Below are 16,298 nucleotides of genomic sequence, written 5' to 3'. Positions count from 1 at the left end.
CTCGTCCGTGCTTAAATTTGCAGTCGTTTGTCTTGAAGTACCGCATACTAAAATGAAGCCGAACATTGGGAGCGTTTCATCACGGGATACCATGGGTCGTTTGTATGCAACACACGTGTGAGGCATCGCATACGTGCAGAAAACACGAGACGGTGTAGTACAGTAATCAGACAGTACAGTAGAGAGCCGCGGCGCGAGGCCGCGAGAGCAGACAAACCGAAGAGCTTAGTTTAATTCGCTTTATTCAGCATGTGAAAGAATTCTGATCCATCATCGTCATCAAAACACTCGCTCACTATTAAAGTCTCATAGAGGTTTGTGTTCATATTGTCATACAAAAGGAGGAATTCTCTCATTAGTATATACACAATCTGTACATGAATTCATTGAGAATCATTTCAGAGATGTAAATGACGTAAAAATTTTGGTAACATATCAAAGTGGATGTAGTTCTTATTCCATAGTGAAACAATTCACTCATTCAGCCCGCATCCTCTTGCACTGCAGTTACCATGGGAACAGCATTGTAACACCATGGCAGTGCCATAGCAACAAGAGTATTTAACATAGAAGTCAGTGTCTCACGCACACGCACACGCACGCCTTTATCACCCCTGACGGGCGACGAATTCATCGATTGTGTGGAGAAAATAACAGATGGAGTTAGTACCGTAGCGACGTGAATAACAACAGGGCGTTTCTTATCTGTAGAATACTTCAAACCAGCTATACTTACTTTAGAATAATGAGAATATAGTAGTCAACAGAACGTTAAAAGTTGCTTATATATTGCGAATACACTAGAAAAATTATAACTACAGCTATGCGTAATAGGCGTATTTCTCTATGAACATAAGAAAATGTGATTTTCAAGCATATAGAGCTCAAGCTATAAGCATGGGGGTCGTAGGGAACTCGTGTGTGTGTGTGTGTGTGTTTGAATCTAAAGTATTTATATGTTTTTAGGAAAACTCAAACATAGATTACTGCGCTATGACGGGAACGCCGCCAGCTTCAACATACGAGAAGAAAACACCCTAAAACGCTTTGATATAATAATAATAATAATAACGTTCTAAAAAAAAAAAAAAAGTGTAAAGACACGGTTAGAGTTACTTTAACTGTAGAAACAATACAAGAGGAGATGAAAGGTTATTCTGCAGCAGACCTAAAGCGAGGACAGGACCTCACGATAGTGTTACAATTAAAAACATGACACTCTAGCAGCTTACGAATTAGCTTTACAAAGCCAGTCAGTCCTTAGAAAGGGTTAAAAGTCCTGCTTACACACTCTGTGATGATGCTGGAGATCTGTGTGTGTGTGTGTGTGTGTGTGTATGTGTGTGTTTACTCAGCTACACTTTGAGGACACTTTGTGGCTGATTGTTCGCTAAATCTGACAAAATCAGCTTCTGTAAACATCCTGAAAGGTACAAATACATTTTAGGGTTTGGGTGAGTTTATAGCAATTATGTCCTCATTTACATAGCTACGTAAACGTGTGTGTGTGTGTGTGTGTGTGTGAGAGAGAGAGAGAGAGAGAGAGAGAGAGAGAGAGAGAGAACCTGGAAACCTTCTCCAGCAGGCGACCAGACGTCTAAACACAATTTAAGAAAAACTTAGCAAGGAGTATTCGGTAAACTAATCGAGTAAACTAAACATGTCCACGACAGCACTGTTCAGCTCTGTTACACTGCAGATAAACGAATAAATCCTTAAAATGAAGCCAGTCAGGAGGCGGTAAACTATCAGAATTAAGTTATAAACATGGATTTTAAAAGCAAACTATCGCTTAAAATATCACTTATCATGAGTTATAATGCTTTTGCTAAATTTTTGCATATTTTATGTTTTTGTTCTTTTGTTCCGTTTTTATCTTTATTTTGGTTATTTGTTATACTTGAAAAAAGCTATATTAAAGGTAGACCTTGTCGGCTTATATAAAGAGAAATGTATTTACAACCAAAACAAACAGAGGCGTTAATACTGTCATTTCATCCTCCACTTTTCACCTTCTAAGCAAGAGTCACGTGACGTGAGCGTAACCAAAGGCGTATCAACAAGATTTCTCGTTGGATATGAAATATCACGGCAGTAGAGACTTGAATATAAATGACGCCATAAAACTCAGCAGAGGCTTGTGCACTTTCACTAATGCACGCGTGTTTCACGGCAGTAAACAGCATGGGAGAGGCTGTTGCCATGGATACATTAGGTCGATGCGGAGACTGGATTGATCAACACATTCAAATATCCCTAACGCTCAGCAAAGGCCTCTAGAGCAGGGTCAGGAAAACAACAGACAAATGAAACCCAATTTCAACAACAGATTACCAATCAGCAGTGTCTTCACCACATCTCTGAGGTACAGTTATTACCCTGTTTCAAAAAAAAAAAAAAAAAATAAATAAATAAATGAGCATTTATTATGCTTTCACGATTGTATCTTCACAAAAGACAAGAGTACAGGACTGGGCCGTTCTGGTGCGATGGCGAGGGACGGAGGTGAAACGGGCCATCTGCTCTCCTGTTCTTCTTCTTGCACACACTCGGCAGATGGACGTGCTCTTGTTCTCACCAGCTCTTGGAGATGAACCCATTGGTGTAAACGTGAACTTCACAGGAAATGACATTTTCAATTCTCTCGAGTTCTGCGTGTTCTGCTAAAATCTGGCGCCGACAGAAAGTTTCTCTGTTCTTTACCGCGCTCCTCGCTCTTTCTCACACGTCAGACTCTATGCTAGAGAGTTTCTCGTACACGTGTCCGTTGCTGCCGTTGAAAGGTCGAGGTGGACCGAGACTGAGCTTGCTGGTGTGGTGGTTCCCCATGCACAACTCCGCAGGGAAGCGCGGAGCCAAGTTAGACATGACTCCTGAGGTGGCCGACGCCGGCAGGAAGGAGGTCACGCCCATGGGGCTGCGTAGTTCGCCGTGCTGCTGCTGCTTGGTGACGTAGTAGGACTTGGCACCGTGCAGCAGGCACTGGTCATCTCCAAACGTAGGGATGAAGGGGTTGTGGTCGGTTCGGTCAGGATAGAGGGATTTGGATAAGGAGTGAGCTGGCCCCTCCATGAGTCCTCTGTCTCTCAGGTCCCTCTCGCCCACCGAGCGCCGGTGGGGTGCGTTCTCTCCCGCTCGGAACAACCCGAACGGCGATCCCGCGCCCCTCTCGGCGGCTCCGTAGAACAGCGGGTCTCGGTCCGCGTCCTGCTCAGGACCTCCCGGACGCTCGAATATGTGTGCGAAGGGACTGGAGGCGTCCATGCAGCGCTCCCTCTCCTTGAGGCTCACGCTGCGCGGCGGCGGCAGTGCCCCGGGGCCGCCGAACCCCAGCGGCACGCCCATCCCGCATAGCTCTTCTCTCTGCAGGTCCACGAAGGTGTCGTAGGAATGCTGCCGGCGTAGCGGTTTCCCGCTGAAGGCCCTGCGGCGCTGCGCCGGCGTCTGACCCCTACTGCCGCCCAGTTGCTCCAACAGGTGGTTGCTGTCCTCGCTGATGTCATACAGGTTGCCGGACTTCTTGCAGGCTTCGCACCGCATGCAAGTGGCTGAACTGGGGCGGCTGCTCCCAACCCCTCCTCCACCCCCCGATGCCACACAGCCACTGCCGACGTAGCCCGTCCCACCCGTGTGCAGAACTCCACCGCCGGGCAGGGCCGTCTGCTTACTGCCCGCGCTGCTGGCACGACAACTACGACATTCCCACTCGCTGCTCACACTCTTGCTGTCCGGCTTCTTGGGTTTGCTCTTCAGGAAGTCATCCACAGACACCAGGCTGGTGCAGTTGCCTCCTCCTCCCCCACTGGGACCATCTGTAAGATCCACATGCTCCCACTGCGGGACGCCTTCTTTGGGCCGGAACTGGTCCAGGTAGAAATCCCTCAGGCTTTCCTTGTCCTGTAACAGATATGAGGTTGAGCTAACGCCACCGCCTCGTTTGCGCTCAGATGGAGGTGAAGCCGAGCGGTGCCCGTGGTGATGATGGTGGTGGCCGTGGTGCTGGCGGCGGCGGTAACCCAGCTCGATCTCGTCGAGTTCTCGGCGGGACTTTGCCGACGCAGGCCGCTTCTTCAGGCTGTCTCTATACTGCTTGCGTTTCTTAGCATTGCCCTCCAGATTGCCGTAGGTCACAGTATGAGTGGAAATGTCGGACACGTCAGAACGAATGTTTCCGTCGTCGGCACCGCCGCAAAACCGGTCGTGCCCCGCGATATATCCCGAACTGGACGCGCCGCCTTTAAAGGAGAACTTTCCGTACAGGTCGGCCAGTCCCTGCTTCAAGCCTTGCCCAGACGGAGGAGTCTGGCTCTGCAGCAGGTCGAATTTGCTCATGTTCCTGTGAGTCAGGGCAGAACGTGGCTGTGTGGTGAAGATGGGGGCCACACCGCCGCCGAGGCTATCGCAGTCAAACATGCCACCCTCCAGAGAACTGCTGGAGCCCAGGCTGTGGGGCCGGTTGGGGGATGGGCCCGTCAGCCCCAGGGATGAGCCTCCGTGGTGGTGCAGGTAGTGGTCCTGGTACAGGTTACTGTCCTTCAGGTGCAGGTTGCCAAAGGTGCGCTCCACCTCACTGATGTAGTCGCTGAACATGTTGTCCTCGGGCAGGTATGGGGCTTTGCAGTCCGAGTGTCCGGCCAGGCTGCGGCGGTGCTCGCTGATGTCGTACACGGAGGACTCTCTGCGGATGAAGTCGAGCGCGCTGTGCGGGGAACCGTTGACCCCGGAAAGAGATGCCATGTTCTTGGCGGTGCGCAGCAGACGCAGAATATTCGAGTGGGTGTTGTTCATGGTAGCAGAGGGTGAATTCAGCGCTGAACTCTTATCTTCAATTTCAACTCCATGAATACAGCTATAAATCTCCTGAGAGAGGAAGAGAGAAGTTTCAATGTTGAGAGATGCCACAAGTATCATAACCTCTTCAATCTGTATTACTCCAATGTTTAGCATAAACCGTGTGTTTTTCTGAGGTGTGCCTGTGCATTACCCTGCTGATGGTGAAGGTGAGCCCTGGTTTCCCAGAGCACACACCCATGAAGCAGAAGCGCAAGTGCCAGTAGAAGACGTGTTCAGCGATGAAGGTGATGAGAGAGAGAGCCATGGCAGCACCCAGCATGTAGAACACACCCGCCATATTGTCCACGTCCAACTGACTGCTCATCACTTCATTCTTCTCGTGGTGGCAGATCCCGGTGAGCCAGAGAGCCTCAAACTCCTCCATATCACCTGAGACGCAAACACACACACATATTATAAGGGGTGATGCAACGCTCCTACACACTGGGTCCTTTACAACGTGTTTGGTTTGTATTTGTAACAAAGACTCAGGTAATTCAAAGCTGCTGGCAGACAAATTAAGTCCTTCATTTCAACAGGATTCACTGGTGAAACAAGAAGACTCATCAGAACAAAGCAGAAACTCACCACCAAGAACAATGGGAAAATGTAACGGCTATCCATACACAAGACCTTCTGAATTAATTGAGCACTCAGGGAGGGATCAGAGCATGTCTAAGGTTAGACCTTTGCTGCTATATTACCCAAACATGGGGAACGTTAGACCCTTTGTCATGTCATGTTGACTAATTGGCATATAAATCTGTGGAAAATAGGACCTGGGGACATAGAAACGACTCCCATACAAGACCATGAAGCAAAAGCACATGAAAAACAAAACAAAAATTTCCAAAAATGCAACAACAGTCAGCCAATCATGAATGTAAAGGCGCTTTCAGAAGAGAGTGACTTTGTGATGAGCTCCCTAGATCACAGAACAACATTTCACAAGACTTACAAAATGCAAACATCATCATTTCTCCTTAAATAAAACTTGAATGTCATCATTCTTATTGGGTGCAGTTTTGTACACTGCATGACAGCTTAGTGACTGAGGATTGATGGATTCTTTTTTACTAGTGAACAAGCTGGCAGATGTAAATGACTCAACATGAGCAGTACCGTCTCCAAAGAGCTGCAGAATGGCGAGGTCCACCTGTCTCTTCCAGCCCGAGTCTTTCTGGATGGCGATGCCATAGCCAGTGGAAGCGAACACTTTCCCAGAGCCGATGGTGACCAGCTTACAACCCTCATCTCTGCCCGCCATGTAGTTCAGCACCGCGGGCGTCGTAAATAAAGGCATCCAGCTTCCTGTGATTTAAAACATAGATAAGATAATGGCTGCGTCCGAAAGCTCTAAAATGCTGCCTTCGGAGGCAGCATTCCAAGGCAGGAAGGCATCAAGGCACGTCCGAATTCAAATTCTGTTTCACTTCCTGTCTCCGGAGGTACCTTCTTCTGATGGAATTTTGAAGGCAGCATAGATGTATCCTTCGCTGCCTTCGATTTCCCACAATCCTGTGCGTGTGCGTCATATAGGCTATATAAATAAAGATATTCTGGTGAAATTAGACTTGTTACTTTATATAATAGATGAGATCTTGACCATGATATACTTTATGAATCGTAATAGTGTAAAAAGCATAATTAATAATATTATTTGTAATAATAGAATTTAATAAAATGTTAAAAGGGTTCAAATGAGTAGTGAATAAGAATAATATTTACAATATACAACCAATAATAACATTCTGCAATATTACTTGCATTACTTTATTTATTTAAGCAAAAAGTAACTGCCAGTCGTCTTCTCCGATGCACAGACCTTCGGTGGGTAATGACATTGAGGTCTTTATGTGTTATTAAAGCATTTATATTTAACCGTGTAAGATCGTTTTTCTCCAAAATCTACAACTTAACCGTTAGGTAACCTAGCAACGGCGTCACGTTCTGCTGCCTCTGAAGTCCGTCCGAAACTGTTTCTAGAGTTGCCTTCGCAGCCTTCGAAGTCGCTGGCTGATAAGGCAGCGAGGCAGCAAGTCAGCTGACTAGGCTTTCGGACGCAGCCAATATCTTCATTAATGACCGATCAGAGAGGCGGGTCAGAGAAGCGCCTCAGGTGGTTTTCCCGCACTCACCCTGTTTTCAGACTGTACAGAGCCTCGTCCACGTTGCGCTGGTGGAATTTGACCATGTAGGAGTGCATCTCTTTGTAGTTATTGCGGATGTTTCTCTCCGTGCTGCCGTTCGGCACCGTCCCGAAGCGAAACGGCGGGGAGAAGTCGTTGGGTCTCTGAAACTGAAGACAAACAAACAGCACAAGAGTGAGCGAATAGACAGACTGACCGTAAAACAGAATTTCATTTTCTCTGTACCTAAATAAGTCTTCTATTTAAGCACCTTTTTGTCGCTGAGGCCCGACACCTGGTCCACGTACTCTTCCTGGATCATAAACGCGGCCAGGTTAGCAGTATAGCTGGCCAAGAAAATCACAGCAAAGAAGGCCCAGACCGACACCATGATCTTGCTGGTGGTTCCTCTCGGGTTTTGCACTGGGACGGAGTTATTGAAGACCAAACCCCAGAGCAGCCAGATGGCCTTTCCAATGGTGAACGACGGACCTCCGGCCTCTGAGAGCACAGAAACACAAGACAAGAGACTCCATCACCCTCGCTTAACGCCTGAGAGAAGTGAAGACGACGAGTGCGAAGGAGCAATTTAGTAGCTAAGAGATCCAGATCTGTTCTAATGGGTCTGCAGGGAAAAACAACAGTGAATGCAACTCACCATACAAATTGTGTATCTTCTGTTGTTGATGTAACAAACTCTATGATATTTTGGCTCAGCTTGTGACAAGAGTGTTTTTATAGTGGTTTGCAACACACGCTCCACAAGGATCCTCTTATAACGTTTTGGGAACACGACATTCACCAGCATAACAACCACTGGATTTGCAATAACAATCTCGTAGGTTTTGCGGCCAAACAAAAGATCTATGGTTTTAAATACTCCGGAGCTTTTTAAAAACTTCATTTAAATTGCAATTGCAATTTTTAATCAGAAAAAATAGCCTTATTCCTCAAATTGTTCAGCCCTAATGGACAGGCTGTGTGACATGATCCATTAGCATGGGCTCATCATCATCATAAGAAGTAGAACTGCATGACATTAAAGTTCTTGAAATTACACTCAATAATACATGATTCCCAGGAAATAGCTGCAGTATTTGTCAGCAAAGGACCCGAGATGAGCTCATGCGTTCTGTACCTCTGCCGTCAGCGAGACAGCGGTTGTAGCCCACAGGACTGAAGTATTCGAACACAAACACGGCGATGGCAGAAACCAGCAGCAGCATGACGAACATCATGATCCAGACGTCAGCACTGAATGGCTCTATGGACAGAAAGCAGACACGTGTCACCGGTCAGCAGACGCAGGACAGCGGAGACGAGCGGACGGAATGAGGAGAGCGTCTCACCGAGGAACGCAGACGGAGACACGGTGCCGTTGCTCCGTGAGACCATGACGCTGATGCCCGTCTCTATGAAGGGCACGGAGAAATCGATGACCTCTGACCTCTCCTCATTGATGGTCAGCGAGCCGACGGCCATGTGAGCGTTCTTCAGAACCACCTGCGGACAGACAGGTGAGAGACAGACAGACAGGCAGATAGTTACGGTTAGAGGTTAGCCATGGTTAACTAAGCTGACTTAGATTGTATGTATTTGTTAATTATGTTATATTTATTTTATTATTTTTATAGACACAGTCATGCTAATAAAGCTTAATTGAACTGAATTGAAATTGATATCCAAAATGTCAGCAGTTGTCAATTTTCTAGTGGTTTATCAGCCACCTCTACATTTGAACACTAAGAAAACAACACATCAATACGGTTCAAGTGCGCTCGGCGAGGCAGGTTAGCTTCGTACCCAGCATTCATAGCTGCATTCATATGAGACGAGAGATTCTAGATCAACAACAAACAGTAAGTGGGTTATCACACTGTCTCTCTCTCTGTCTGTCTGCCTGTCTGTCTCTCGCTCTCTCTGTTGGTAATTTTAGCTCTAAATACCTGAACTTCACTTCACACGACTAAACTGGGGCACCGATGTGTGTGTGTGTGTGTGTTACGATGGGATGGCAGTGTGAGAAATGTAGATTGAATCCACGGGCATTTTTTAGCTTAAAGACTCACACAGCTGTCTAAATGAGGACACCGCATACGCCACGAAGACTTTGATTGTTTTTATAGACAGCTAATTATAAACACCATCAACTAACACAAACACCCACAAACCATCGCAGACAACAATCACAAGTTCCTGACTTTAATTAGAAAGGACACGAGCCGTACCTCTCCCACCATCCCGTTCCACGTGCCGTTGATCTTCTTGCCGTGTTTGCCGTTGGTGACCAGATAAAGGTCGTACGTGAACTTCACAGACTTGGCGATCTTCTTCAAGATGTCGATACAGAAGCCTTTACAGCAGCGCTTGATGTAGACGGCAGAATCCCCCGTCTGATTACTGACAGACAGATGGAGACATGTGAGTGATTTGACAGATTTCTGTATTAATGCATCAAGCGCTTGTGATCAGATCGCAGAAACCGCAGACGGAGGTCGTCAGAAACGATGACGTTAATGTGATGTCAGTACCAAGTGGAAATGGTGTGTGTGCATTGGCTGAACGCTTGCGATGGGACCACCGAAAGAGAATGAGTGCGTGTGTGTGTTTACACTGATTTGAGCTGCTTTCGACAGGGAACCGTGTTCCTCATGCAGGTGCCACTGAGCGGATCCACGTCCTCCACCATCACGAAAGGCGCCTCCTCCAGCGTGACGATGGACAGATGATCGTCTTCACGGCTCTCCGTCCCGGAGTAGAGCTCGAAACGCGGCCACACGTGATACTTCATCGACAGAGAGCCGTTCTCCCACTTACCCACCTGCACACACACACACTGACATTACTCACAGCAAACCCTGTTGGATATCATACGCTTCAGTGCTCCATTACAACAAACTCATGAGCATCTGCCGGTCGTTCACATTCACAAACGCCAACACAGATTCACGTCTCGGGCCTCACTCTGTCCCACTGTCTGTCCTTGTTCAGCAGGATGATCACCAGTTTGGGGTGCATCTGATAGCCGTCCTCACTGAAGGACAGATTACGGCCCTCGAACGTCACGTTCATCAGATACCTGAGAAACACACGACAAAAAATATACTTATAGTGAATAAAAAATGAATATTAATAATGATAAAAAAAGACAAAAAGTAATCTGCGAAATGAGTGTGTTAATAACAGAAGGACAAAATTTTAAAAAAGAAAGTAATAATAAGAATGTAAAAAAAAAACAACTTACATAGAATAAGAAAAATAAACAACACTACAATTACTTCTAAAATAATAATAAAGATTATAATTAACAAGGGAAAACAATGTTACAAAATTTAAGAGGAATAATAAAGAAAAAACACAAAAAGAAAAAATAATAATATAAAACAAACAATAAGAAGCAAAACAAACTGTTAAAAAAAGAAACCGCAACGATCGCTGTCATATGTTGTCGGTATTTACTGATGCTTTTATGCTTTCACTGTGTAAAATATGTATTGTGTTGTTATGGCAACCACAACCACTGCAGCTTCCAAACTCCTCCCCTGTGTTACCATGGAAACCATCATCATGAGAGAGAGAGAGAGAAGCTGCTCTGCATCACATCTCTGACTGTACAGATCTGAGAACACACACACACACACACTTTACTGTATGCGTGTGTGTGTGTGCGTGAGTGTCTCACCTGAGCACCTCGTTGTTGTTTCCTGTGATGGGGCTCTTCTTGTCAGGGGCCCCGTGGCACTCAGACTTCAGTAGCGTGTGCGGTCCGCGGTCCATCATCATGGTGGACGTCGCTGACGCGATCACAGCTACGCCGTCGCGCACGCGCGCCTCCAACCCATAATCCCACTCGTCGTACGACACCGAGATCATGCCTGCGCAGACGGACAGACGCTTCAGAACTGCCACTTTATCAAAACCATTAAAAAAATAAATGAAAAACTTGAATTAAAAAAAAAAAATTAATAATAATAAATAAAACGAACTGTATTTCGCCTCTTGTTTACTCGATGTACTAACAGCTAAAACTGAAATAAAAATGAATAAAAACTGCAATCATCTTCACACACACAAAAAGGCCAAAACTTCAAATGGAATCTGAATAACAGTGTTAATTTTGAGTATTTTGATTTAGTCTTTAGTCATATTCTTTTGACTAAAATGTCATTTAGTTGTAGTCATATTTTAGTCATCTGAATTGTTGTAGTTTTAGTCTAGTTTTAGTCAACTAAATATGTCTTAGATTTAGTTTTAGATAAAATCGAATGAGTTTAGTTTCAGTGTAATGCATTTATTAAGCCTTACTCTAAAATGACCAAACTCATTATATAGGGTTGATATTGATGGTTTTATCATGATAGACACCAATTTAACTTTTGTGACATGTAACATGCCTTTATATAAAAGTTAAACAAAGCCACTTCTCATAAAGAAACAAGAACAGGGTCTTCTTTTTAATGAAATACCAATGGTTATTTAGGTTAATTATGCATTCTTTATAACAGCTTGTTTACCACATTCTTCATTCTTTCAAACAGACATTTTTAGATTCATTTTTATTAGCACTAAAGTGATTCATTCAAATGCAGTGAATGATTTTCTGTCTTTCTTTTGTTGCTTTATTAACATCAGTGACTCGAACAATAGCAACTAAATTAGGCTGCTGTCCCTTTAAAACCAAATGCACAGATGTAATGCACAGACACACGTCCGGCATTCTCCCAACTGTTTACGTTCACTTAAGATGTAATTGACTGTGTCTACGTGAATACTCCTCAAAACGGACAATTCTCCATCATTTTGTGTATATTTCTCCAACATGACGTGTGTATTTCTCTGACGTGACACATTTTGTGTGTATTTCTCCGCTATGGGTTAAAAAATGAATCATTACCTGTGTTCTGCAATTCATTTCTGTAATTCAGTGGTTTTCAAACTGGGCTACGCGAACCCCCTGGTGGTACGTGAGGTGACGGAGGGGGTACGCGAACAAAATGCTGAGCTTTGCCATTCATTTAATTCTACCCCAATTTAAGTAACATTAAAACGGAGCATGTCTTTCTGACAAGCAAAATACCGCTTTTAGTATAAAACAGGAAAATTTGAGTGCCGTAAATGGTCAAATGATATCAAATTACCTCATCTTTTTTTTTTTTTTTACCTCAAAACTGACTGCATCCACACCAGCAGCGTGCGTGTGATAGGACGCCCGCAAAGTATATGCTGCTTTAGCAAATTGCGCTGCTGTTCTTTGTATCTTTAAAGTAGATTTGTAGCACTTAATATCATGAAGAACGAATATTGACACGGACTGTAAACAGAGATTGATTCATGCCCTGTGCAAGTTATTGTATTCATGTTTAAAATACAAGTAAAAACGCAATTTTCTCCGAATATTTAAACGATTGCGAATGTTGATTCTATGTAACAGTTCAACAAAAAGGTAATATTAAGTGAACATTTTACATTTTAAATGTAGCATCATTTTAAACACAATGTTGTCAATATTGTTTGTTATATTTTACATCAAAACCATAGTTCCAATGAAATCTGCAACAGAACTGGTGTGCGTCTCCAAGCAACAGCGCTGTTTTGTAAAGGGAAGGAATCTGCAGCTTTAACAATTCGGAGAGTCAGTGATTAATAACCCATTCATAACTACAGCCGCTTCCTTACTGAATGAATGAATGAATGAATGAATGAATGAATGAATGAAAGACGTGACGCATCGCTCATTAAGACAGTGATTTACCGCCACCTACTGCCGGTTTTAGTTTAAATCTACAAGTATCATTTAATTTTGCCATCATTTATTGCTTTCTTTAGTATATTAATAGTACACTTAATAGAATGTTAAGACATAACAGATGACATACGATTAATAAATCTAGAAAAAACTTTGCCTCTATACAGGTACAAAATGCACCTATAAATCAATTTCAGTGTTTAAGGGGGCAAAATATCCCTTAATGGAAAAGGTGTGACTGCGGTCTAAGTGGGGGTACTCAGAAGAATGTTAAATGCCCCAGGGGGTACGCCGCTGGAAAAAGTTTGAGAACCACTGTTGTAATTTATTGTTCATCTCTAGTTACTGCCTCTTTCTAGTAGTATGTAAACACATATGCATATCTCTTTATTTATACAGTTGTATGTAGAGTAATTAATGCACAAATCTGTACAGAAGTCTTCTGCTCCAGATTCATACACATTCCTCGTGCGTTTGCGCACAACTGGCAAATAAAGCTAATTCTGATTCTGAAACAGTACTCGTGCGCTGTGTGAGACTTGATTCCTGTGTGCGTATGCTTCAGTGACCGCGCTCAGAAAACCAGACCGAATTGAGTTCTCTTTTGTATCGTCAAATTTATCCGTATGTCTGCTCTTCTCTTACTCCCAGATATTGAAAATGTTGCACGCTTTATGAGACGTGGAGCGAATGCATGCTATCTTATGTCCCGCCGGATAGATCAACAGGTTATGATTCGGGTCAAACGCACACATCTAAACTCCGAAACGCACAGCAGATTCGTTCTGAATGAATCTCTTCCCAAATGGTCCCTTTCTAACATTTTTGTCAAGTTTTTATTTGTTGACGAAAATATCAATAGATTTTCGGCATAGTTTTGTTACTCAAAACCAGTTTTAGTTTATCGTCTCATTTCCGTCAGTGAAAAAAACGTCATTGACGAAAATGTTCTGTCAACTAAATTAACACTGCCGAATACGAGTCCAAATATGAAGAAACTCCAACAGTGACGCTAGACTGAGACGGCGCGTCACCTGTGGGAAACTCGGCCGGGATGTGATCGGCGTCTCCCGCCACCAGAGACGGGACGATCCAGGTGTAGCCGTAGCCGGTCAGGCCCACCGAGTGCGCCACCTCGAAGATGATGTTGGCCTCCTCTTTGGTGGAGTACAGCAGGATGACGGGGCTCTGCAGCTTCTTCAGCTGGTTCTGGATCTTGGCATCTCCGTCGTCCACTGACATGTCCAGCAGCAGCACCTCCTCCAGCTCCCAGCCCACGAAACTGTTCTCGATGGTGCTGCGGATCTACGGGCCGACGGCACGAGGGTCACACACGCACGCATGCGAGAGTCAAACGCACCCCCCCCCCATCAAAACAGTCACTGCAGCAGCCTTACCTTGGTAACAAAGTCCTGGTAACCGGGGTAGTATGTGGTAACTATGGAAAAGATGTACCAGTCGTACTCCTCCATGATGTTGAGCATGACGGACGCCTGCTGCTCGATGGAGGGTCCGAACTGAAAGAACATGGAGTTATCGTCCTGCCGAGAGACAGACGGACAGGAGTCGGTGTGAAACTCATGACTGTTTATATCATATTATCGTCCAGCACTAACCAGCTAAACGCTACTACATGAACATATTAAAGGTGCAATAGGTGATTGTCTAAAGAAACATTTTTTGTTATGCTGGTTGAAAGTCCCTTCACATCCTGATAGCAATCATTAAGTTCAGTGATCTAAATGTATTTATATGAATATATATATTCTGTGGAAGGCGTAGGACCAAGAAATGTTTGTTCAATCAAAATATCCGAACATTACGACAGGCTGATGTTCCTGCCCGTGAACATATGTATTTGCATAGCTCTGCGCACCCCGTTCTCGCAGACAGCACACGTCATCAGCGCGTTCACGTACGCTTTGCAGAGAGAGCGACAACGGCAGGCAAACATCAACAACCTGATCTTCCGTCCCGGTATTGTAATACTTTTACTAACTGTACTATAAAGTGTTCTCACGGTTAATGACATATGATGTTGTAACGCCACTAGAACATTTACGGTAGTTTTTTTGGCAGACTGACAACTGCGCATAACGAGATGAGTCACTCTTCCGACATCTGTCTGTCTCTGTTTTTTTTTTTAATATTTATTTTCTTTCTGTTTGTGACCTGAGTTGAATGCATGCTTGTGTACATTTATCCTTGCTCGATCCCCATGTATGTGGACGAGCGCGTCGACGCGTGAGGCGTTTTAATAAACTCTGGGAAATGCTCAATCTTCTCGTCTCCCGTGCATTATTAACACCACACAGTTTTTCTGTCTGGGCTGTTGAATATTTCATCTCGATGTCACAGTGTATTGTAGTAATGTTGTCTCTGGTCGTCTGGTCGGAGTGCGTAGATGCGTTCAGGGGGCGTGGCTTTGGACGGCGATTTGCAGGGAGGCTGGAATGTTCGCTTTCTGTGCTATCGGGCTAAAGTTAGCATTTTCCAAGATCTCCTATTGCACCTTTAAGATATTATAAACATTAACATCATGATTGACTGTCCAGCTTCTTTGAAACAGTGAGTATGTAAAAGGCACCACATAAATACATTTGAATTTGACCAAACTGAGCAGGTAATGATCACATGACCAGACATTCACGCACGTTACAGACGTTCACATTCAAGCATCTTCATCAGCTTCGTTCAACCCTTCCGTCGCTCGTATTGTGTCACGTATTGTGGATTCTCTAATTAAACCCATACACATGTAATTAGTCCATACAGTTTAATTAGAGCTGACCTCCTTCTAACGCTCATTTTTAATTAAATATTTGGCTCCTTTTAACAAGACCATTAGAGACGCTATTAGCGCCTAAACCAGACCAACACAGAGAACCTACATGAGACTCACAGGCGCGCCGCTGGTCTGAACATCATCGCGCTAAAATACGAGTCCATAATCCATAATAACACTTCCTCCGGTGAAACGCGGTCTGGTCTGAATCGATAAATCTGCACAGATCAAGCACTATTTACAGTCAAAACAGCTCTAAACAAATATGTGGCTGGATTTTGATGTGAGAGACAACAGGAGATAGACTTGTTTTATACTAGAGGAAGCGTTATTATGGATTTTACTATTTTAGTTAAAATCATCTTGATGGATTTTTTTTTTTCATCTTTTGTCTTCTTGAGATGTGAACTGATGGACTGGAGTGGTGTGGATTACTTGTGGATTATTGTGATGTTTTTATCAGCTGTTTGGACTCTCATTCTGACGGCACCCATTCACCGCAGAGAATCCACTGATGAGACAGTGATAAAAGGCACATTTCTACAAATCTGATGAAGAAACAAACTCATCCTAATCTCAGCTGAGCTAAGCGTGAGCACATTTTCAGTACACTGTGATTACATTACAATTACCAACACAAACATAATACATGAAATGGTTCAAATACAGAATAGATCATGTGATATCAGAGAGAGGGTGACAGTCTGAGGTGATGTGAGTGTGTAACAGCCCCTCATCTCTCTCTCTCTCTCACACACACACACACACACACACACAAGCGGTTCTTCCGCTGTCACACTGTGGC

At 44.3% G+C, this 16,298-nt stretch overlaps 1 protein-coding gene across 1 annotated transcript in view; it reads right to left on the bottom strand.

Moving 5' to 3' along the window:
• Window positions 1-234: 234 nt before the first annotated feature.
• Window positions 235-16,298, bottom strand: part of grin2ba (glutamate receptor, ionotropic, N-methyl D-aspartate 2B, genome duplicate a) — a 46,026-nt gene continuing 29,962 nt past the window's right edge. Inside the window, 14 exon segments of the mRNA XM_051105750.1 lie at window positions 235-4,860; window positions 4,985-5,223; window positions 5,956-6,115; window positions 6,117-6,144; window positions 6,972-7,132; window positions 7,234-7,463; window positions 8,101-8,226; window positions 8,312-8,465; window positions 9,191-9,362; window positions 9,575-9,783; window positions 9,927-10,041; window positions 10,645-10,837; window positions 13,743-14,013; window positions 14,106-14,249. Of these exon segments, the coding sequence (XP_050961707.1) occupies window positions 2,722-4,860; window positions 4,985-5,223; window positions 5,956-6,115; window positions 6,117-6,144; window positions 6,972-7,132; window positions 7,234-7,463; window positions 8,101-8,226; window positions 8,312-8,465; window positions 9,191-9,362; window positions 9,575-9,783; window positions 9,927-10,041; window positions 10,645-10,837; window positions 13,743-14,013; window positions 14,106-14,249 (4,341 nt within the window). The 3' untranslated portion in view covers window positions 235-2,721.

The sequence above is a fragment of the Labeo rohita genome, chromosome 3 (genome assembly GCF_022985175.1).
Source record: "Labeo rohita strain BAU-BD-2019 chromosome 3, IGBB_LRoh.1.0, whole genome shotgun sequence".
Lineage (NCBI taxonomy): Eukaryota > Metazoa > Chordata > Actinopteri > Cypriniformes > Cyprinidae > Labeo > Labeo rohita.
The sequence above is the reverse complement of the archived record's forward strand: the minus strand, read 5'-3'. Positions and strand labels throughout refer to the sequence as shown.